The sequence below is a fragment of the Stegodyphus dumicola genome, chromosome 11 (assembly GCF_044657685.1).
Source record: "Stegodyphus dumicola isolate Sdum_Otavi_A_Nest chromosome 11, ASM4465768v1".
Taxonomy (NCBI): Eukaryota; Metazoa; Arthropoda; class Arachnida; order Araneae; family Eresidae; genus Stegodyphus; species Stegodyphus dumicola.
Genome location: NC_140778.1, coordinates 83,207,262 through 83,230,429, shown reverse-complemented (window position 1 = coordinate 83,230,429; position 23,168 = coordinate 83,207,262). Strand labels below are relative to the sequence as shown.

The following is a 23,168-nucleotide window of genomic DNA, read 5'->3' as shown; positions in this document are numbered from 1 at the left end:
AACCTAAATTTCGAAATGTGAAAGGAAGAATGCAATAAATTTAATAAAAAAAGAGATATTAATAAATACATACCAAATTGAATTCACATGGAGGAGCTAAAATTTTGAGAGCTAATTGTTTAAAAACTACTCGTGCTATTTTAACAAAATTTGGCAGTTTGGCATAATGTGAGCCGTAGAATCGAAATACGGGAAAATTGTGTTGCGTAATTTTTCTCTCCTCTTCACGTTCGTTACGGGTTAGTGCGGATTTGGAGTGAATAATGACAAAACTACTTGCTGACGTATCGAAACACACTTTATTGGCTAGTATTAATTAGGACAGCTCCAAAGTCACGTTTTACAGTTGTCGAAGATCTACTATACACTCGCTGGAACAATCAGCGACACATCCTTCAGGTTATCAGGCTGTAACGGTGGAGACAGCTTCACTGCAAAGTACCAAAGTACAGCTCCCGACTCTGCTTGGTCATTCTCGGAACTCCCCGTACTCTCGAGCATCTGCACGCTACAACTCGCGATGCACTCGACGACACACAGAGCACAGCTCCAGACTCTTCAGTTCAGTCGTTCCCGGAGCTTAACACACTCTCTCGACGACCCACTCGGCACTCGCTGACCAGCTGTCAACTCGATCGTCTCCGCACGTACTAACTAGATGAGACATACTAACTAGCACTCTACGAGGCACTCTGTCAATGACTGTCTATCAGCTCCCTAAACGAGGCACACACTCGATACTAACTAACTCTACGCGTACCAGCAGAGTTTATATAGCTTTTGGCTGGGATTCGAGAACATTCTGGGCTAAACTGGTAAGAATTCGTTCCAGAAGGTTCTCCATCCGTCCATGGCATATCGCCAATTTTGTCGCCAAATGTTGCAACTCTGCCTTCCTTGCAATTTTATGTTAACCCTAAAATTGCTTTGCGGGGAAACCATCTTACCACGCCTGTACATTTCGTAACAATTGGTATGTTTCAGAAAAAGTTCGATTTTCTGTCAAAATTCCTACCTTAGAACAATGCTATATATATATGTAACACATATCCAAAGTCGCGCTTTCGAGACATGGAACACGCAAGTTGAATTTCGTCAATCGGCCCAGTAGAACGAGAGATAACAGCTTTAAATAATATTAAAATCTTGTAGATTAAATAATTTAAATAGATGAACATTAAGGTATTTATGAATGGCAATATTTGAAACCAGACTCGAGTGCCTCGTGCGACTCTCGCACGAAGAATGTAATTTATTTTTAATTGATAGAATATGTTTTCTCTTCTTGTTTGTATGTCGCCATTTTTTTGAGTGTTAAATAAAAGTTATTGCTGTGTTCCCTCATTGGAGTTGCTTCATATTGCCAAAGAAGCATCACAGAGGCTTTGTTCCTGAGGGACTATTCCACCCTCCCCCACCGCAGTGTTCATAATACAACATTAGACGTATTTTTTGTGACCCCAGTCTTAGTTAAAACTAAAAAAAAACGGACTAAGAATAATTACAAACAATTTTCAAAAATGCATTTAGTAAGGAGCCACATTCAAAAGAAATCTCACTCTCAATAAACATAAATATATTTTATTTTTTAGCCCTCAGGTTCGTCAACAACAGAATAAGAAAATCTGCTGCATTTATCAGAAAGAGAAATTTACATACTTAAAATGCCAGGCGTCACACAAATATTCTGTACATGAAAATAATGACAAATTATGAATATAAACAAATCATGACTTGGGAAACGTATGTATAAAAAACAGTAAAGTAACATTTTCATTGACGGAAGAAATGACAATTCAACATTTTTCTCTTAATTATTGAATACGGTAGCTTTATCCAGAAAGTTCAGTTTAATCATAAAAGACGATATATTAAAATGAGAATTGAAGTATAAAAATATATATTTTCCTATCACATAAAATGAGCTTTTAAAAATTTGCCTCCAAAATTTTTCTTCTTTCGAAATACTGAAATTACTTCCTGTGTGAATAAAAATATTTGATTATAAGTTTAAATACAGTAATCTAAACCAGATAAAATTTGATTATCAAATATGCGTTACGTTAGCATAATGTTAGCGTGGTTGTCAAGAACACACTCTGCGATTTTAGTGAAATATCCTTTTATAAAAATTAACCGTAATCATATAGTGTAACCGCTGTGGACTGTGCATCAGAAATTCTAAAGATATGGTCTTTTAAAATTATTTTGTGATATTTCTGTTGAATTGAATGTTATGGTTTAAGTGCGAAGAACGCGATAATTAATAAATAAAATTAACACACAAAATGTTATAAAACGCTCCTTTGGGTGTAATATAAAATCTGAAAGCTTTCAGATTTTTTTTTTTTTAAATTTTATATTTCGTAAAACATTAACGAATTTTTGATTTAAAACTCAACAAATTCTAAGCGAGTAGTGGCAACGCTGTAAGCAATAGAACATATTTATCGCCAGCACGCGAGACTATCTATCGCAAATTTCGTGTTGTTTTTTTAATATGTTTCGCCCAATGTGGCCTTAATCCAAATGTTCTAGAAACGTGTTTCATATAAAATTTGAAAGCCTTCAGGTTTTTTTATTGTATTTTTTAAAGAATCGTTTGGAAGGAATAGTCCGCTTTGAAACTCGTGCTTGGTTTTTCTTTGTTTCCAGCATTCTTTTATGTGTAACTATGTATATGAAGTATCGAAATTAAATTTATTGAGATAGCTTATTGTCGACTGCTTCCGGGAATGCTTAAAAATATAAAAAGTGTAAACATATAAAACGAACTGGTAAGTTCTCTTGCTACTTTTAGATGTGAATTTTTATACGTTTAATTTAAATTTAAGACGACATTCCTTGCCGGAATTAGCAATCGATAATTAATGAGCTCTGAATAATTAGAACATATTTTGGATATAAGAAAACATATTTATTGAAAAATTAGAAAAAATAAAAAATAAAACGAGCATTGGTCGCAGAGCGAACGATTACTTCCAAATGATTCTATAAAAATATACAATATAAGCCAGAGTGAAAAGTTCCACTACATGGTTACAGTTAATTTATATAAAACGATATTTCACAGAAGTCACTGAATATATTCTTGACAGCCTTCATATCTTTTCTTTCAATGAAGATAAATTTATATGTTACATTACATTTCGTGAAACAAGGATGGTTTAAGAAAATCAATTTTATCATAAGCTTTCTCTAAAACAATAAATTTACCGTATTCAAAAGTCTATATACAAACATCAGAGAGGTTTTTTTGAATTATTAAATATAAATATGCTATAAATATTAAACACATAGCGGTTAAATTTTTTTTTCTAAAAACGAACATTGAAAGATCAAGGAGAATACTGAAGACTTATTAATTAATTACATCTTCAGTAATTTTTTAAAAGAACATTGTCAGCAAGAACTGCTTGAATTAAAAAAAATATAATACTTTAATTGAGCCTCTAATGTATTTTAAAATATAATTCTGAAAAACTAAATCATTAAAGACACTTTTTCCAATGTCTTACATATTAAATTATCAACAGCAATAACATAATTATTAACTGTAGTGGGAAAATTTTCAATTTCAAATTCGATTTGTAAAGAAAACTTGGTGCATTCAATAAATATACGTATGTAAATAAGTTAATAATTTAAAAAAAAAATTTGAAAATTTCAGCAATTTATAGCAAAGACTCAGATAAAACTAAGAAATATTTTACACTGTTTTAAAACCAAATGTAAAAATTATTAGCACACGTGAAATTAAATACAGTTATTTGAATATACAACTGTGTATTTTTCTACCAAACTCAAATCGAATTTATAATGCATTGAGAGTTTCATGCTAATTCCTTAAAAATGAATACAATTATTATTAAAAAGTTTAAAAAATTATCTGTGAAGTGCCAAACTGGACTTCATTCATTTCGTTTTGGGCACTTTCAGAACAAAAATTTAAAAAAATTCTTTTCCGAATTCTGAAATATTTTTAGTTTTTAAAATAAAATTAATGCTAATACGATAACATGTATATTTAATAATTTATTTTTGCATTTAGAGTAAACAGTTTAGAGTAAATATTAACATTTGCTTTACTCTAATATCATTTTTTAGATAAATTGTTTTACAAATTTCTCTAATTTCGCAAAATAAGATGCTATCTCAGAATTCGAGAGTGTTTTCGTAGTTTATAAATCATCATCAACACAGAATAGCACTGTCACTTGAAAAGAAAGTAGTTACATCATCATAATTTTTTCTAATATTAAGCAAAATGTGCAACTAATCTAATAGTTGTATCGTCCTTATGTGGATTCATGATAATTGTTTTTATCACAAAACATACAAATCTGAAGCTATACATAATTAAAATTAAATAAATGATAAGAGTTCAATGACATGGAATACTCTGTAGCCAATAATTCATAAACAGAAAGTCTTACTTCATACTGTTCTCACGCTTTAAAAATACTTATACATCTACTCAACAAAAACAGAAGTACTTAATAAAAGAAGCTGTATCTCACAATCAAAGTATTCATCTCAAATGATTTCAAAAGTAGCATCTGGATTTAAATACATGAAATAACTTATCTTAGTTCTCGTACGATTAGTTTTAATTGTATTCTCTCCGTGTCCCACCATATAAAGCCAAACATGCTTCTGTGAATTCACTTTTGTGTACGTATTGCAGTTTTAATAAGTCATTTATTGGCATTGGTCTTAGCGGTGATATAATTTTAATGCCCATGCAATACAATGGAAACATTATCTGCATTGGCATACATTACCAGATAATGAACGGTTCTTGTGCTAATTCAGATGCACAACAAAAGTCACTTGAAAACTGCCCTTACGAAAACATAGAGACAAGCAAAAGTCACTTGAATGGAACAATATTAGCGTAATTTAATGTACTAATTATAAAGCAGTGACAGAATATATTTAATAATCTTAATAGCCTCAATGTCTAAGGTGATATTGTGTATTGATCTAAAGATGTCCAGCATCTTGATTTACCAATCTTTTTGGAAACCTTTAAAGATAATATACCAAATTTCCATTGGATTTACTAATTGAATTTTAACTCGAGGCTTAACGGAAACTGCTCAGCAAAATCATGCATCAATTCTCCTTAACCTCATAAGTGATAACATGTAACATGCACAAATCAGTAACATCTATATTCTGAACAGTAGGTATACGATTTCGAAAGACATAAGCGAAAGCAGGCGCATTTCATATTCACCGCATTTTATCCCGTTTAGCTGTGGGTCTTCAACAAGTTTCATTTTTCTCGGCTAACTTCGGAACAGTCTGTAACATGGCAATGCACTGAATGCGACATTGGATGCTTTTGGAACTTACGTGCGTGAATGTTCTAAAAAAAGCACAGAAAGCGATTTAATTCGGCTTTCGCTGTGGTGCAGTTGGCAAAAATAAATCACAAACCACATTTCATAAATTACTTTACAGAATGCTACAGGAATATGTCTTAGGTGCTGCTACCACTTGATTGCTGGCAGGTCTTTCCTCATTATTCTTTGGAATGACAAGTATTTTTTTAACCGCATTCTTTAAGGAACGCCTCGTTTTAACAATTTTCAATGGCTTCAGTGGTACTCTTGCGTGGCATTGATGCTGACAGCAAGAGCATTGATAACTGTTCGAAATCTGTCCATTGTCATCCCATGCTGTGGAAGGTTGTACGGATACGTTCTGCGTAGAGAACCAGGACGCGCTGCTGGCAAACCGAACCCTGCTAGCTTTTGTTTCGTGCCCAGTTTGTATCCCCACATTTTGGGAGGTGCTTGTGGAAGGATTGACTGTACCACCACCACTAGAAGATCCATAAAGTAGAGAAGGGGCTACTGAAAATGCCCTGGCCCTGTTGGCACCCAAAGTGACTGGAGAATAATATTGATGAGAGTCTCCAAAAGGATGAGATGGCTCAGGAATGGCTGGAACAATATCCAAAGAGGCCTTTTTACGTGGTGTTCCTTTGTATCCGTTCAGCCAGTAGGTTTTCATCAGTCCTTTGCCCTTAAAGATTAAATAAATTTACTCTATATACATAATAAGCTACACTAAATCTACATTACATAGACTAAATCTACATTACTTACACTAAATCTAAATTCAATGAACACTATTCAATTCAATTATTAAGTACTATTCACACTATTAAATTAAATGAACACTATTGCCCTACACTGAATCTAAATTCAATGAACACTTCATTGAATTTAGATTCAATGAACACTTCATTGAATTTAGATTTAGAGTATGTAGCGATACACTACACTACATACACTAAATCTAAATTCAATGAAGCTAATTTCTAAAGAAGTAAAAGTTTTGATATATTAATTTGGAACATTTGTAATTGCTGGAAGGTGAATCTCAGGGAACAGTGAACGCTAAATGATTCTTGTGACGACGTTTGAATATTAATCCAAAAAGACATTACAGGACATAGATTTAAAGGACACATTGATCTCTTATAAACATTGATCTCTTATAGTAATATCATCACTGCGAATGAAACGTACTAATTTTATTTTAGACAATAAAACTGTCACATAAATTAATATAATGTGTTGAAATAGGATAGTTTTGTTAAGTTATTTGAATTCTAAAGTCAGACTAAAAGGGCGATTGATCCGATTTTTTCATCATTATTACTCTTAATATCATTCAGTATTCATTACGATTCATCAATATTACTATTACTATTAATATCTTTGTCATTATACTAATATATAAATGTTAGATAAGTAAAAATGAGACAAATAGCAAGCTTTTTTACATTTTTCTGTGGATATTCTTTTCCCAATTTTGAAAACACATTTTAATATCCCAACCCATAAACAGTTAAAAAAAAAGAGCATGTTGGACATGTTGGAAAAGAATGTCTAATGGGCGGTATTGCGCACAACTTTAGCTGTGAAATGATAGTTTTCGTGTTTAAAGAATCTCAGTGTGATGGCAAGACCGCACGTTTTTCTCACTCCGAATTCCATTTCGACAATGGAAACGGAAGTTGGCTAAAGAGAATATAAAGAGACCAGTTTGAAGTTCACTCCATCCTTTTACCCCTTGCTTTACCTTGAGGTTTATTCTACGGAAGCGAGTGCGAAGGCTGCAAAATACGTCGGGTAATTTTTTCACCAAGGCTTTTCGTCACCGCCATGTCCGCTGACAAGTCCTCGTACTTCTTCTTGTGATTATTTATACTTCATACCTGTGAACAGCAATGGCAGTTCTGAAAAAGTAGCTGGACATTTTTCATTCTTATAATGTCCTATAGCTTTCTGTAAGCAGGGCGCTGAATTTTTACGCGATTTTTGCGATATTGCGAAATTGTCTTCCGATCAAAATTATTCTTTCAAGGTCATTCAGCACCGCCATGTTCGCTGACAATTCCTCGTCTTCTTCATGCGATTTTTATCTTTCATATCTGTGAACGAAAATGGCAATTATGCAAAAAATAGGCAGACTTTTTTATTCTTATCATGTTTTATAGTTTCTTGCTAGGGAAGCTTCGAAATTTATCAAGATTTCCCTTTTTCCTTTTTGTGAAAGTCTATGATGAATTCGCGAAAGTGATTGTAACTGGAGTTATCAATATTTCTGCTACGGTTTTAGGATTGAAATAAACAGATTTTACAGGTTAAATATGTGTTGAGTGTATTTTGGTACAATACATGGGTAGGTCAATGTCATTATTCTTAATCTTAGGTTATCAGGCATAACAGAACACTATCGTAGTTTCCTCTCATTCGGGTTATTGCGGCAGCAGCGCAGGTAATTAATTGGATTATCTATCCTTAAATATTTCACGAGAAGTTTGATACCATGGCACTCATCTTTTAAGCATTTTTGATAATCTCTGCGTTTTGGCTGATTAAAAGCTTAAAATCTTAGCATTTACTATACTACATACGAGGTGTGACACACACACACACACAGACACACACACCAAAAAAAAAAAAAAAAAAAAGACTAAGCTTGAAAACAGAGCGGAATTGGCAACAACTGTTTTGGTGACGTCATGTCACACATCTTCTCCATCCATGCGGCCAGTTTCGACTTAACCGACCACGCCAGTGGGGAGAACTGCGTCATTGAATGAGCATGTGCAACTGCATTCTGCCAGAAAAATGTCTAATGTAAACACTGAACAGCGAATCAACATCATATTTCTTGTGAAACTTAAGAAATCAGCCACGGAGGAAACTTTTCAAATGTTAACCGAGGCTTAATGGAGATGAAACTTTGTCTCATGCACGTGTGTGAATGGTATAAGCGGTTTTCACGAGGAATGAACAGTGTGGAAGATGATGCCCACTGGTCAGACTGTTAATCAACACTACTACATTGAAGTAATAAAGATACTTAAATAATTAGGAAAAAAAGGCCACAGTTGTGGAGTGATGGATGACTGTTGCACCAGGGCAATGCAACCGCTCACACTACCCTGTCTGTCAAGCAGTTTCTAACCAGCAAAAATATTACTGTGATGGGGCATCCTCCTTATTCACCTGATTTGGCTCCCTACGACTTTTTTTTTATTTCCTAAAGTTAAATCTTACTTAAAGGGAACCTATTGTACCTCTGCTGAAGAGGTTCAAGCAAAAACGGAGAATTTCCATTAGGGCCTTCCAAAAACCTTGCTCCAGAACTATTACCAGCAATGGCAGCACCGAATGCTGAAGGGAACTACTTTGAAGGTGATAATGTCACAGAGAACTGTTTCTTGTAAGTATAATGATTTATTGGACCAGTTCCTTTTTTTTTTTTTTTTTTTTTTGTGTGTGTGTGTGTGTGTGTGTGTGTTACACCTTGCATCATCCCTAAACTCAGCGATAAAACAGATTAATTTAATGTTCTCTATTATAAGTTTCTTTTATACTATTATACTTTATTTTGTTCTGCTTTATGAAAAGAGTTTACTCACTTTTACGCTGATCGTTCCTCTTTCTGAAATATCCCACTGATCAGGTGAAAGTCTTTGCGCTGTTTCTTCACTAATATGAATCTTCAAAGCCTAAAAAATACAAATATTATTGCAAATTTGAAACTTAAAAGCAGGTACAAAAGGGACAGAGAATTAACATGTTTATGGATATCACCATTTGCTTAATTCTTATCATTTGACTGCACACGCCGAAATTATGTAATATATTTTGCCAGAGATTTCTTTTCTTTTGTTTCATAGAGCAGTTTCATGTTCATAGCATCCGTGTTTGGAAGGTCAAGCTAAAACTATGAAGAGTACCATATTCGACATTGCTTATTATTCGAGTTTCGAAAAGGAGTTGATGCAACATGAATTACTAGAATGTTTGGGGTGTTTAGACAGCCTTATTAGATGTCCCCATAGACGATTTGTGTAATTTTTTTCTGGCAGACTCATCTCATTCAGGATGACCAGTATATTTTAACAATGATGTTTTACAGGAAAGGAAACAAATCTTTGTCAAACGTTCGACGTATTATCGAATAACGTTAACAAACATTTAATAATAAGCTGTTGTTTACGAAAATTCCAGCACCATGAAGATGAACATAATGTCTTACACATACGACCTACAGTGATGCAAAGAAACGAATAAAATTACAAAGCAGTATAAGACTATTAAACATCAAACATCAGTTATTTGGCTGAACCACCATGTAGTACAGTAAGAGCTTGTACTTTTCGTGGCATTGAATCAAACAAATTTTGAAAGTGTACCTCAGAAATAACATTCCATATTGCTTCTATCTGAAATTTTGTATATCTTGTACTTAAAAAATCAACGTGTAATTGTGTATTCAATGTGAAAATGTTTAAAATTGATGCAAAGACTATTTGTTAATCTCTTCTTGGCCGGTTCTGGCGCGGGCCGTCTGTGCATCCAGTAGACATAATAGTGAAACGTAGCAATACCTGTAAAATCACCGATGAAGTTTTAGTGCACCGTCCACGTTTTCCTGTTCCTGCTTCTATCCGAATCCACTACCCGTAATGGTTGCGGCTTACCAACAAGTTGCCTGACCACAAAATCTCCAGACCTGCTCAACAGACGACATGTGAATAGAGAGGCGAAAAAAGAAGCGTTATCTAACATGTTGGACATTTCTAGTAAGCTGTGGGAAAACATTGTGCTGTTGAGATCCATCTCAAGAAATGTACTGAACGAAGAATTTTACTCAAGACCCCACAATCTCTCTGATGTAGCATTTGCTGGTGAAAATAATTTTAATTTTTAGCAGACAGAATCTTCATCATATTCAATGGCGTCCTAGATCATCATTCTTAAAGATCGTCAAGAATGCGCTGGTTAACGATGGAAGATGGTTAGTTCTCTATAGTATTTAACTCTTTGAGGAGCAGGAAAAGGCAATTAACTTTTTCAGCAAAACTCTTGTTTTATTTACTATATCAGGTGTTACAATGAAATTATTTGCGACAATTACACATTTTTGTCCAAGACATGTGAAAAAAAATGACCACGTTTAGTGGCTAGTGTCAGTGACCACCGCCTACAGAACACATCCCTACAAATCAGTCTCTATGGTACTCGTGGAAACAGCTTTTCTTTTTCAAGAAGAGTGCAACTTTGCATGTGCTGCATTCCCACTCTGTTCTTACAGGCTTTTCTTGGTACTGCAGAGTGCACATCATCGTGATGTTGTCTTTGATGGCTGATGCATTTTTTTTTTTTTTTTTTTTTTTTTTGAAGACGAATTACTGTACCAGCTACTGGCTTATGTTTCTTGATTGCAATCTAGTGAGCTACAAGGGAACTTCAGAAACGGCCAGTCTTGAAAATCATTCACACGAATGAGTAAGACGTTCAATAGAAAAGGTGGTTACTGTAGGTAACCACCGCCTTTCAAAGAGTTAACGTATATTAGATAAGCGCTGCTCTCCAACTTGAATGTAACGGAAAAGTTACCAATTGTCCACGCCAGCGGCTGTGTCGATGAGCCCATTGTAGCCGCATGTGCCGATGGGTTTGCGTCTGGGAATCCTGTGTGAAGGAATCTATGCATGCAATCCTCAACACAGCAATCATCGGCGAACTGCTGAAGCACTTGTAGCAGCAGTCCAACATTGCGCTGACTGTCGAGACGAAGTTGCATGGTCCATCACTATAATTAGATATCTGTCATCTCGTTCTGACGTAACATTTCGTGATCCACTGTCAGGTTTATGATTCGTCCGGTTTTTTACGCACAGGCTTCCCTAACGAGGCATTATGTCGCATAAGAGCGGAGATTCCACGACTGGGAAATCCTTACTCTCGCAGATCGATCATTCAGCCTCGTTCAAACAGCGTAATTTGCTTGTGCAGTGCTTTTTTGTCATCGAAAAGGAATAGTGACTTCTCATGAAACATTTACAACTGGCTGATAATGAAGTATTGCCTTTACAGATGTTTATTGTCATAGCTAACATAACAGATCAGAGAAAGTTGCTCAACCCATGTATGCGCTACGACACTAAAATTCTAAAGGATTTGCGTACTATTTAATAGACACATCAGATTGCAATGTTGTCTTTTATTCTGTTTGGAAAAGAACTCCTTGTTAGTGTCTCCTACATATGTGAGCCTGTCATTGTGAAGCGGTGGTGCATGTACTTCTAAACCCAACCTTCCCATCAAGTTCTTTCGGAAAGAAACCAGTATAATGTGTTTTTCATCTCCTGTAAGTTTCAACTATATTTTGTTATCTAAATATTAAGGGTGATAAAGAGTTTTGAACTTACCTCACTAGTACTTTCCATTCGGGAAGCTGTATTCACCGTGTCGCCGAATAAGCAGTACCTGGGCATCTTGAGGCCCACAACACCGGCCACTACTGCGCCAGAATGAATACCTGAAAAAGTAAAAGAAGTTCAGCTACTGAAAAAGACGAAATAATAAATATTTAATTAATAGTTATAGGAACCTTTTCTTCATATACAGGCATGAGCACTTAATTCATATTAGTAAATCACTTAACGTTCTCTCTTACGTAAATATTATCTATATTTTAAAAATTGCATCCAATGTTTGAAATCAAATATAACTTCTGTTATATCAGAAGTTTAACCCCAGTTCTCTTTGATGCTGACAAAATTCTCCAACTGACTGTGTGTAATTTCTTGGTATCTTGTAAATAACTATATATGGTGCAAACAACCTTTATTAAGTATACAAAATGTAAACAGAATTATTAAACTAAATAAATTTAATACGAGTATAATACGGCAAGATATAATACAGTCATATATAGAAAAATATGTCTTGACGGGGAAACTTCCCGACGGCGAAAATTCCTAGACACTATGGTAGGCGGTTTTATGTAGGAACTGAGTAGCTGTGATAGTCTGAATACATACACGTTTTCTGAAGAAAATATCCCGTATATAGTCCTCTACCAATGCAATTTCTCTAGGAAATATCTGATGTGGATAACACATTACTTCTTTGTACAGTCTACTGAATTATACACATTTTTTGCTGCATTTCATTTAAACGTATTTCGTCGAATTTCATTGGAGGTGTATTTCTCATTCAATTAATTCAGTTTTCACTTTGCGACAAGGCAAAAATACATAAAAACTCAAAATATCTTCATTAAAAATTGAAAAATATGGAAAAACATAACAACCACTAAATACAGTTAAATTTAAAAAAAGTTTTTAAATTAAAAATAGAGTTTCCATGCACAAACAAGCTATTCGGCCAACGGGCAAGAAGGCCAATTTTTCGACGCACCAAACTGAAAGATTACGTTTGGTCCCGCTCCGCAAAAAGACACTGAAGGTGCAGAAACTGATTTAATTCACTATTCTACTAAGTTTCAAATATAAACAAATATGGTCGCTATGGTAAAGAATAAGGCTTAGCCGCACTTAAATAACACTTAATTGTTGATAATTCTACAACTATTGGCAGCATAAAAAACCTTGCCCGAACGTAAGAATAACATAATTCAATCATTTTTATAGCTTGCCACCAAGATCATCGGATCTCTCCTGTGTGGGCTTTTTTCTGTGGGACACATAAAAAGCATAATCTTCGAGTGCCCCATTGAAACCAACATGGATCTAGTGACCAGGATCGCGGTTGCTAACGGCAATATTCGGGAAATGCCTGGTGTCTTCGCAAATGTGCGTCAGTTCCTATTCCGCAGGTGCGAAACCCGCATTACAGTTGGCGGAAGGTCTTTTGAGCCTTTTCTATGAGCATGTTCCCTTAATAAAATGTTTTCTGAAGTATCTCCTCTCATTCTTGTGTTGAATCTTTAAATGTGAAAGAGAGCGAGACCACGCAGTTATTAGCTATTTATACAAGATAGGTGCACAAAGTTACATCTAATCTGTGATTGGTTAATTTTGGGTTTTAGTTCCATTTTTCAAGGAGTGTTATGTAATTTGGAATGATCTTGAATTTGGGAGAAAGGATAACAGGGGAGAGTACCAAATCTAGAATGTTAATTTTTGAGGTCGCTAATTATTCTTAGAGAGCTATCGTATTTTTGTTATATCTTACACACACACACACACATATATATATATTCACACTGTGCTCAGGTTTTTTTATTGTTATATATTGGTAAATAGTGAATTTTTTGTTTAAAAAGTGATTGAATTATGTTGTCCTTATGTTCCGGCTAAGGGTTTTATGCCTTGAGTTAATCTGCATGCAATTGTTGTAAAATTATCAACAATTTAAAAGTTGTTTAAGTGCGACTAAGCTTAACATACCAGTCATTTGTTTACATTAGAAACTTAGCAGAACAGTGAATTAAGCCAGTTTCTGCACCTTCAGAGTGTTTCTTGCCGAGTGGAACCAAGCGTTAGCTTTAAAAATTTTTTCCGCACCGAAAATTTTGTCTTTCTGCCCGTTGGCCAAACTACTTGTTTTTGCCTCGAAACTCTAATTTTAATTGTTTTCAGCTGTATTTGGCGTTTTACATTTTGCTGTATTTTACAATTTTTAATGAAGATCTTTTTGAGTTTTTAGTTTTTATGTATTTTTGCCTTGGCTCGAAAGGAGAAACAAATTATTTGAATGAGAAATATATCTCTGATGAAATTGTAGGATATAAGTTTAAATGAAATACAGCAAAAACGTGTATAATTGAATATGCCGTACAAGGAAATCACGTGGTGTCCTCCTCAGATATTTTAATTTTACATAAAGCTAAGATTATTAATAAATAACTGTGCGATTTCAGAAGGATTATATTGATTGCTCTACTTATGTCAATCGCACAAGATTTCAAACTACCGCGTGTAAAGTCTGACACGTAAAACCTGACTTTACCGAACTTTGATTGATTATTCCCCATTAGATCTTTATATTCCGATTTTTGACTTTGCTTTGAAAACACGACATGAATACTTTTTCCGAACGTCTGCAGATATATAAAATACAGCCAGACATTTTTTCTCATGTTACATACAAGGTTAAGTCTCATAAGAAAAAGAATGATGTATGAAGCAAATCAGAAAAAAATTTAAAAATGAAAAAAGAATGCGACAAATGGTAGAATCTGAAAAAACTTACAAAACTGGATTCAAGAAAGTAGAATGCACCTTTTTGTTTTCAATCGCAAAAACGATAATTACCAGTCACTAATTGAAAAACTGATGCCAAGCTAAAGAATGAAGTTCAGACGAAATGTTGCTGCTGTTTTTATCAGACTTGCAAAAACTGATGGAATAATTTCCGAAAGAATTGGTTAAGTTAACGAATTTTTTTTCTTATGTTGATGAGTTCAGTAATTATTTTTCGTGACTTTATCTTAATTAAGAAGGAGATATTTGATTTAAAAGATAAAAACATGACACTTCTTCTTTCAAAACAAAAGGTATTTGGAAGTTCCTGGAAGTAAATACTTCTATTTCGTTGTAGGTAATGAGAATCAAAACATGAACCAAATAAAATACCTTTATAGATTGAAAATTTAGAAGTATGCTAAACTGCTTCTGTAGTCTGAAGCTAAATATTTCAAGCAGAATCATATTTGAATAAGAGAAAATAACAGAAATGCAATTAAAGATAATTTATTAGCTTTAGAGATAAATAAGAAGTGCGAAGAATATTGTATTCTACATACTACCTGAAAAGCTAGAATTATGCATGTTGCCACAAGGTCCGAAATAAAAGTTCGTGAAATAAAAATAGATATAAATGAGATTGCCAGATGTAAAAGTAAAATTACTTTTATCAGAAAATATTAATGCCAGTAGAAAAGCTTACTGCAGTCTAATCAGCAATGTAAGAGCTAACTGCTATAAATTTAATGTTTTTATATTAGTCCAAAAGGGATATTAGCGAAACGACATTTTGCGTTGAATCGGTATAAAACGCTGTATCACTTTTGAAACTCTTGCCCCCAATATTATCGCCCTGTATTACATTTAAAGAAATTAAATAATAAAGAATCTTCACAAATGTATGCACGTTTCTCGCACTGTGAAAAAACAACTATACGAGAGTAATAAAATTTTGAATAACGCAGTGTTGGCACCCAAATATGAGCACCTGGAAGCTCGAATCTTAAATTTTGAATATGTTTTATTATTTACTTCATATTTTTTAAACTTTCACGAATTTTAGATTAAGGAACTCAATGATTTCAAAAGAGCAACGGTAAAACACTGTGCGATATAAAATATTTTGGTGTCTAACGCGCAAGACTGTCTATCAATTTCTGAAGATATGCTGTTTTTAAATATTTTGAGCCTAAAGGGACGTCTGCATAAATGCTCTCGAAACGTGTATGCCTGTGGGTGAAAAAAACCCGCCCCTTTGGGCGTAATATAAAATCTGAAACTTGTTGTTTGTTGTTTCTCATCCCCGTGACCAGCAGAGCTAGATCAGGTCCATAAGCCCATTCACCCTGAAAAAGGGAGTCATGAGCCAGATCCTGTCTGGTAAAACCCAGATATGATAAGATGTGATCAGGAGAGGCCTTTGCGGTAGAACACTTAGTACATATTTTAAAGTCTTTATTACCACCGGCAAAAGTCATTGATAAGAGATGGCCATTAAGAAATCTAGTAAGTGCAGTTTGATCTCGTCTATTGCTGCTCTGAACCAAGGAACCACCAGGGCACTTAATCTGATACCATGGGTGCACTGAAGGGACCATCCAAACGGCCTTATTCCTTGCCTTACATTTAAAAGTAGTTCCATATAAGTAAGAGGAGCGGCAGACGCTGTGGTCTCGCTAGCACCAGCTCTAGCCAAGCTGTCAGCAGTTTCATTTCTAGCAACGTCGACACGGGACAGAATCCACTGAAAGTGGATCCAACGAGAAAGGGAAAGTCGTTTTAGTTTCCTAAGGATATCTGTACTTGTATTATCCCTCACATTATGCCAATCAGCCAAGTGCTGGACGGCACTTCTACTATCGAAGAGATCCAGATATCTTTTAACTGAGGAAGCCACATGATGGAGATCAGACCCTCCAGAATTGCAATAAGCTCGTCTCGAATCTTCTTTGAATTCTTTTTTCTTGATCCCGAAATCTAATATAAATGCCACTGCCAGAACTGTCATTAGCAAGTTTATTGCCGTCCGTATACATGTGGACAGCGTCCATAGGGACATTATTAATTATTTCAAGAGCTAACTGTGTCAAGTAACACGGCAATTCTATCTGTTTGCTAACTTGGATAGAATGAAAGTAAACCCCATTGAGACCTTCAGAGGGGTCGATAATCTGAGATAAAGTGTGATGTTCTATAAAACCGGCGATAAGGTGGTCAGAAATAACCTGCCCAAAGGGACTACTAAGTTTGAGCCTCTGGTTATTGCTCTATGATCCTAGAAATTTCGAGGTACGATTCTGGAGGCCAAGACTGGAGAGCTTATTGTAGTACTTCACTAAACATGCATTTCTCCTAAGACTTAAAAGGCTTCAGATTGGCTTCATAAAGTACAATATCTTTCGGGCATGAATTGCGAAGGCAGGTTATAATCCTTGCAGCACTAAGCTGTACACATTCAAGTTTCTGTAGGTTTGAATCAGAGGCACAGCAGAAGATGGGGAGGCCGTACTCCAAAATGCGTCGAATAAGGGAAACATAGATGTTTGTGAGGGTACTAAGCATGGGCACCCCAATCACGGCCCGAGTTGTACTTAAGGATATTAATGCGTTTCCTAGCTCTCAAAGCAAGATATTTCAAGTAACTATTACCCCAAATCTCAGGATCCAATAAATGGAGCCTAAATACTTTGGGTGTTTCTCTACATCCAAAGGCTGACTGTTCAACAGGATTCTTGGTCAAAAATTATATAATTTTCTATTGGTTGTTAAAAAACTCACAGTAGACTTTAAAGGGTTAAAAACTGAGATTGTGGTCTACAGCAAAGCTCCACATGTCAGTTAGAGCCAGATTCATACTCTCCTCCATCTTTCCAATATCAGAGCCGGAACTCCAAAGAACAATGTCATCTGCAAATAGTCTAATTTCATAGTTCCCAGGCATGACTCTTTCAATTCCTGCAATAAAAAGCGTAAACAAGGCAGGGCTAAAAACCGAGCCTTGAGGAAATCGTTGGCGTATTTTAAAACCATTTGAGGTCGAACTATTGAACCTCACCCTAATTTGTCTATTTCTCAAAAAATCCTAAATCCAAGACAGTGCTTTACCACGCATGCCGATCTTATTATATAATTTGGCAATCAGCCTCTGCGTCCAAACTCTCTCGAAGGCCTTAGAAAGGTCCAGGAATACAGCTATAGTGTGATGTGTAGGTTTCTTGTTAAGATCATCTCTGACTCTTTGGCTAAAATAAAGCACCTGATTGAATAGCTCATCCATGAATAATTCATGAATAGTTCTGAAAACTTTCATATTTGTATTTATTTATTAATTTATTATTTACACTTATTTATTATTTTTTTTTGTTTTAAACTGAAACTGCTTTTAACAGTATACTTTTTACTTTTAACTGTAACAGTTTTCAGATGGATTTAATTTGTTCGGTTTTCAAGGGACTTAAAGACCGTATTTGCTCCTTAGAAATGGTAATGTCACCTTTCTATGATCAGCTAATAAAGGGAAAACTGGAAAATTTTACCATAAGTATACAAGCTATAAATAGGAAAAAAGTGGCAGAGAGGCGGAATAGCTATTGACAGGCTACAGGCATACCAGGTCAGATTTTATAAAAATATCTTTTAAAATTAACTATTAAAAATGTCACAGAAGTCTGAAAGGTTTCAGATTTTAAATTACGTCCAAAGGGGAGTTTTTTTAACGTTTTGTGTGCTACTTTTATTTATTAAATATTGTGTTTTACGTACTCAAACCGTAAAATTCAGTTCAACAGCAGTATCGCAAAATAATTTTAAAATGAGCATATCTTTAGAATATCCGATACACTCTCGCGCGCTGGAGATAAAAAGGTTTTTTCTCCCCGTATAGTGTTGCCATTGTTCGGTTTGAAATCGTTTAGTTTGTTAATCAAAAATTCGTTGAAGTGTTACTAAAAATGAAATCTGTAATGAAACAAATTTCAAATTCAAATTAGGACTTCCACATGCTCATATTCTATGGAATATTACGTTGTTCAAATTTTGATGGCTCTAAGTATCGTTGTTTCTTCACAAGCGAGAAACATACCTACATTCATGCAGATTCTTCATTATTTAATTTCTTTAAATATAATATAGGGCTCTAATATTTGGTGGCAACAATTTGAAAAGTGATTCGCCGTTTATAGTTTTCAACGCAAAATGCCAAGACGAAATTAATAGTCCTTCAGGGCAAATTGCCCCTTTGGACTAATAAAAGCTAATAAATAAAAGACTTAAAGCAAAACTACTGGTCATTTTCAATTACTAAACAACTTTCCTGGACATTTCATATTGTAATTGTGTTTCTAGTGCAATAAACCCATTGTTACTCTTAATAACATTTTGATACATATAAATGGCAACAAGAACATTAAAAAATATCACCATTTGAAAACGCTCCCTTGCATTAGTTTTACAAGGGACTGCCTTTTACAACTTCAAAATATTTTTACAAATTTTGAATATACGTAAATAATTTTATAGAAATTATATGTAAATTGTAGTATCTCTTGTATAATATAACAATGAAAGGTCTCAAAAGTGCGAATCCTTGTCGCCAGAAAAACACGGTTACAGGGCTAAGTCCACTTAACACTGAGGTGAATGGCTATCTCGCCAAATTGGCGAAATATTGTCAAAGCTGGCGATGGTTTTAACTAAAAATTTTTGTCACGAATTTGTGGAGAAATCGCTGAAAATCTATAAACCTGGCAACCATTTGGCGATATTTTGGTCCGATATCTGCGTAAGTGGTCCGATCCTTATGTAAAAAACTGCAATTGTATCCGGCTTGTAGAGTACCTCACTTTGGAATTCTAAGTTAATGTTGGAAGTGAGGAATCTAAGAACTGATAAGCGAATAATCGCTTGCGTTCGGTCACAAGAAACAACAAGATAGAAGGGTAACTAACCCTTTATTATTCTAATAAGATTTAACAAACTCCGCCTGGGAGTGTACAAGCAAAGCCCGCATTTGGACTTGAACTAAAAAGACTAAGAATTAAACTAAAACTAAGATTAACTAAAGAAGTATAGCCGAAGCTATCAAGGTTCAATTTGAGTTGGCCCCTTGACTTATTTTACTACGAAGCTTAGCAAGGGCCTGAGTACGGCCGAGCGAAATAACAGCTTTGAGAGAGAGAGTGGCCAAAAAGGCAGACGCGCGTAAATCAAATACTCTGATTCTCTCTCTAACTCAGTAAGTAACTTCGTGGTTTAAACACCGCTCCTCCTCATTAAATATTCAGCAAATTCCAAAAAGTACGTTCTGGCCGGAAGTAGTAAGTTGAAGTTAAGAATTTGACAGGAAAGGAACTTTAACTTAAAATTTAACTGTTAATAAAATTAACATAATTCTTACAGGCTCTATGTAACTGCGTATGCCTTCTACCACTTTCGAGAAATCGGGCATACTCGGAATTTCTCAGCGGCAAGAAGAAAAGTATATAAGATTGGAAACAGCACCAATTTTCAGTTTAGTTGAGAGTATTGAAAAGTAAAGAGAGATAGATGATTGTGCGTGCTTACGCCTTTGAGGCATTTTGTATTGTGTTCAACAGACTTAGTAGTTTGTGTTCAATAGACTTAGCGAAAACTACTGTATGTGCTACGTCACACTGAGAAGATCTGTAAGAATACTTTTACATGAAAAGTTGCAGAATTGTAAATTGTTTTTGGAAAAATAAAATTCACCAAGCTATCACCGTTCTGTGTGCCTTCAAGCCAGCACGAAACCATACGCAAGTTACAATACCATATATTTCTGCACGTGGATTGCTTTCATTCTTATTTATAAATGGTGATGCGTGCGTACGCTTTCGTAATAGACTGAATGCACAAAGTTTATTTTTACCAAAAACAAACACTTAACAGTTCTGGAACTTTCCACCAAAATACTCGTACAGCTTTTCTCAGAGCCCAATGACTAACTACACTTCAAATTGCTGAGAACGTTAAACATAACGCCATGCAAAGCGCATATAAAGAGCGAAGATCACACGGAAATATCTCAGTTCTCCGAACCCATGCTGAACTAAACAACTACTGAGAAACGAATGCTCTCTCGGGTGTTATATAGTTTTGCCCCGTAGCTCAGAAATCTCTAGTACCTTCTACTTCTCGAAATTATTGGAAAATATATAAGGGCCGGATGTGGTTAGAGTTACACATAGGGATCAATGTCATTTATTCATTCACAATACCAATTACAGTTATACAGAGGCTGGATCAAAATGTCGCCTAATTTGGCGGCGTTTTCACAAAATTTGGCGACACAAATTAGTGGCCCAAACCGTCGCCAGCTAAGCGATATCTCGCCAATTTAGCAAGACAGCCATTTACTTCAACGTTAAATAGACTTGCCTATGTAATCACATTTTTCCGGCGGAGCATCATCTATTCCAAGAATTTCATTATACAAAAATACTAGAGTTTCACATATAATTTCACTAAACTTATAAATATACAAAATCCGTAAACAAAAGCAACACTGTAGGCAATTATATTCCTTAGATGATTTCGCATAAAAATTTACGGGTGGGGGGGAGAGGGAAAAAAGAGTGAGAGTGAGGTTATTAGCACAAAACCAAAGATGATTATAATGCGCCAAACACAAGGTAGAATGATCTAATTTGATAAAATCAAAAGAATTTATTAGTAAATAAAAAATGTGGACAAATGTACCAAATCCAGAGGATGAAGTCATATAAAAACAAGGTAAAAGCACACATTAAAATACAATACACGATCTTCAAAACCAATTACATTAGGTAATAAGAGCCAGTCTCTTTTAATTACGAGTACAATTGACCTCTCTTCCTTTACATTTCTCAACTTGTTATGAAGTTGAACGTCCCAAAGTTGCTGCCATTTTTTTCGGGTCTTCTCTTTGACGGCACAATAGATGTCCATAAATGGGAAGAGGCGACTGGACATTTCGCTGCGATATGTGCCACCTCATTTCCCTTTATTCTCGTATTCTCGGGAACCCAGCAGTACAGGATTTCATATCCACGACTCGTTAAGTTTACATGAATTTTGAGAACATCCACTGTTACAGGATTTTGAGTATTGGGAAAAGCTTCTAACGATTTAAGCGCACTATACGTGTCTGTATAAACTATGTACATTTTGTGGCAGAGCTTTGAGATGCACAAAAGAGTATAATATATTGCAGTTAGTTCAATGTTAAGACTGATGGTGAAAGCGTCTGCCCTGTATGTGATCTTCAATTACAAATGCCATCTCGACATGATCATCGGACTTGGATCCATCTGTACATATCGGATGATAACTGCTATATTTGTGCCTGTGCTCAGCAAAGATTTGTCAGTAAACTATCTCATTAGTGCTTCCCTTCACGTGATGGTTGAAGACATCAAGAAGCTGGATTCGTGCACTTTCCCAAGGTGGAATTTCAAAATTCTGCATTGCTTGGGGACACATATCAGAGAGGGAGAGATCCTCAATGACAGGTCGAACTCTTAAAGGAAAAAATCTGATGTGTACACCACATGACTTCCTTGTACATAATATTAAATTATACGCATTTTTTCTTGCATTTTATTTAAACTTATTGGATTGAATTAAACCTACTTCGCCGACAGTGCATAAACCACAATAGAATAAATGCATTCTTTAAAATTCACTTTGTTTACCATAGCGACACTCTGGCGCTAGGTTTACTTAACAGTATTATATTTCATTCATATTATAATTCAGAATGCACAAAATATATATCATTTAAAGAATATCTAATCGTTGCCACATGTTCCATTCAAATACTATAATAAAGCTAGAACTATGTATAAAAGAAATGAAGCAAACAAAGCAAAAAAGAAACAGTTTTTCACAGACGATTGAGTATTTCTCATTGAATTAATTCAGTTCTCACTTCGCGAGAAGGCAAAAATACATAAAAACTCAAAATATCTGTATTAAAAATTACGAAGTAAATCTCAAACGCTTATTTCAACGAAAAAATTCCAGAAAGAATTAAGCATGATTTAATTGGCAATAATAAATGAATGCGTTATCTTTGTTGTTGCGAAGCTAAGTTTCTCTAGATTGGCAACAAATCCGCTACTCAGCTGTTTCAAATGTAAACATCAATGGCCGCCATTAAAAACAGGCTTAGCGGCAATTAAACAACTTTGAAATTGCTGATAATTCTAAAAATATTGCACACAGATTTACTAAAGGCATAAAATCCTTAACCGGAAGATAAAAACTTGTACAGAATATTAAATTATATTAAATTATACATAATTCAATCATTTTTAAAGCAAAAAATGTACAAATTACAAAGATATAAGAGTAAAGAAACTGAGATCACTAAGCCGGGTAACAGAGTGGATATATTTATAAATATATTTATATACGTTTGGTGCGGCCGATTGCAACCAAAATACGAGGTGCACATCTACATGTGATAGCAGTCCTACATACAAAATTTCAACGTTCTGAGGCTACTATTTTTTTTAGTTATGCGAGATACGTACGTACGTACGTTCGTACAGACGCCATGAAAAATTCTCTTCAGAATTAATTTTAAAGCAGTTTTATAATTTTTTTTGAGGAAAAGAGTCTTTTATTC

The 23,168-nt window shown here is 34.8% G+C and overlaps 1 protein-coding gene across 1 annotated transcript in view; it reads right to left on the bottom strand.

The window, feature by feature from the left end:
* Window positions 1-1,565: 1,565 nt before the first annotated feature.
* LOC118195508 (soluble guanylate cyclase 88E-like) overlaps window positions 1,566-23,168 on the bottom strand; it is a 240,226-nt gene continuing 218,623 nt past the window's right edge. Inside the window, exons 10-12 of the mRNA XM_085826934.1 lie at window positions 11,756-11,865; window positions 8,954-9,043; window positions 1,566-6,036 (exon numbers count right to left, since the gene is read on the bottom strand). Of these exons, the coding sequence (XP_085683060.1) occupies window positions 5,464-6,036; window positions 8,954-9,043; window positions 11,756-11,865 (773 nt within the window). The 3' untranslated portion in view covers window positions 1,566-5,463. The remainder of the gene's footprint in view (window positions 6,037-8,953; window positions 9,044-11,755; window positions 11,866-23,168) is intronic.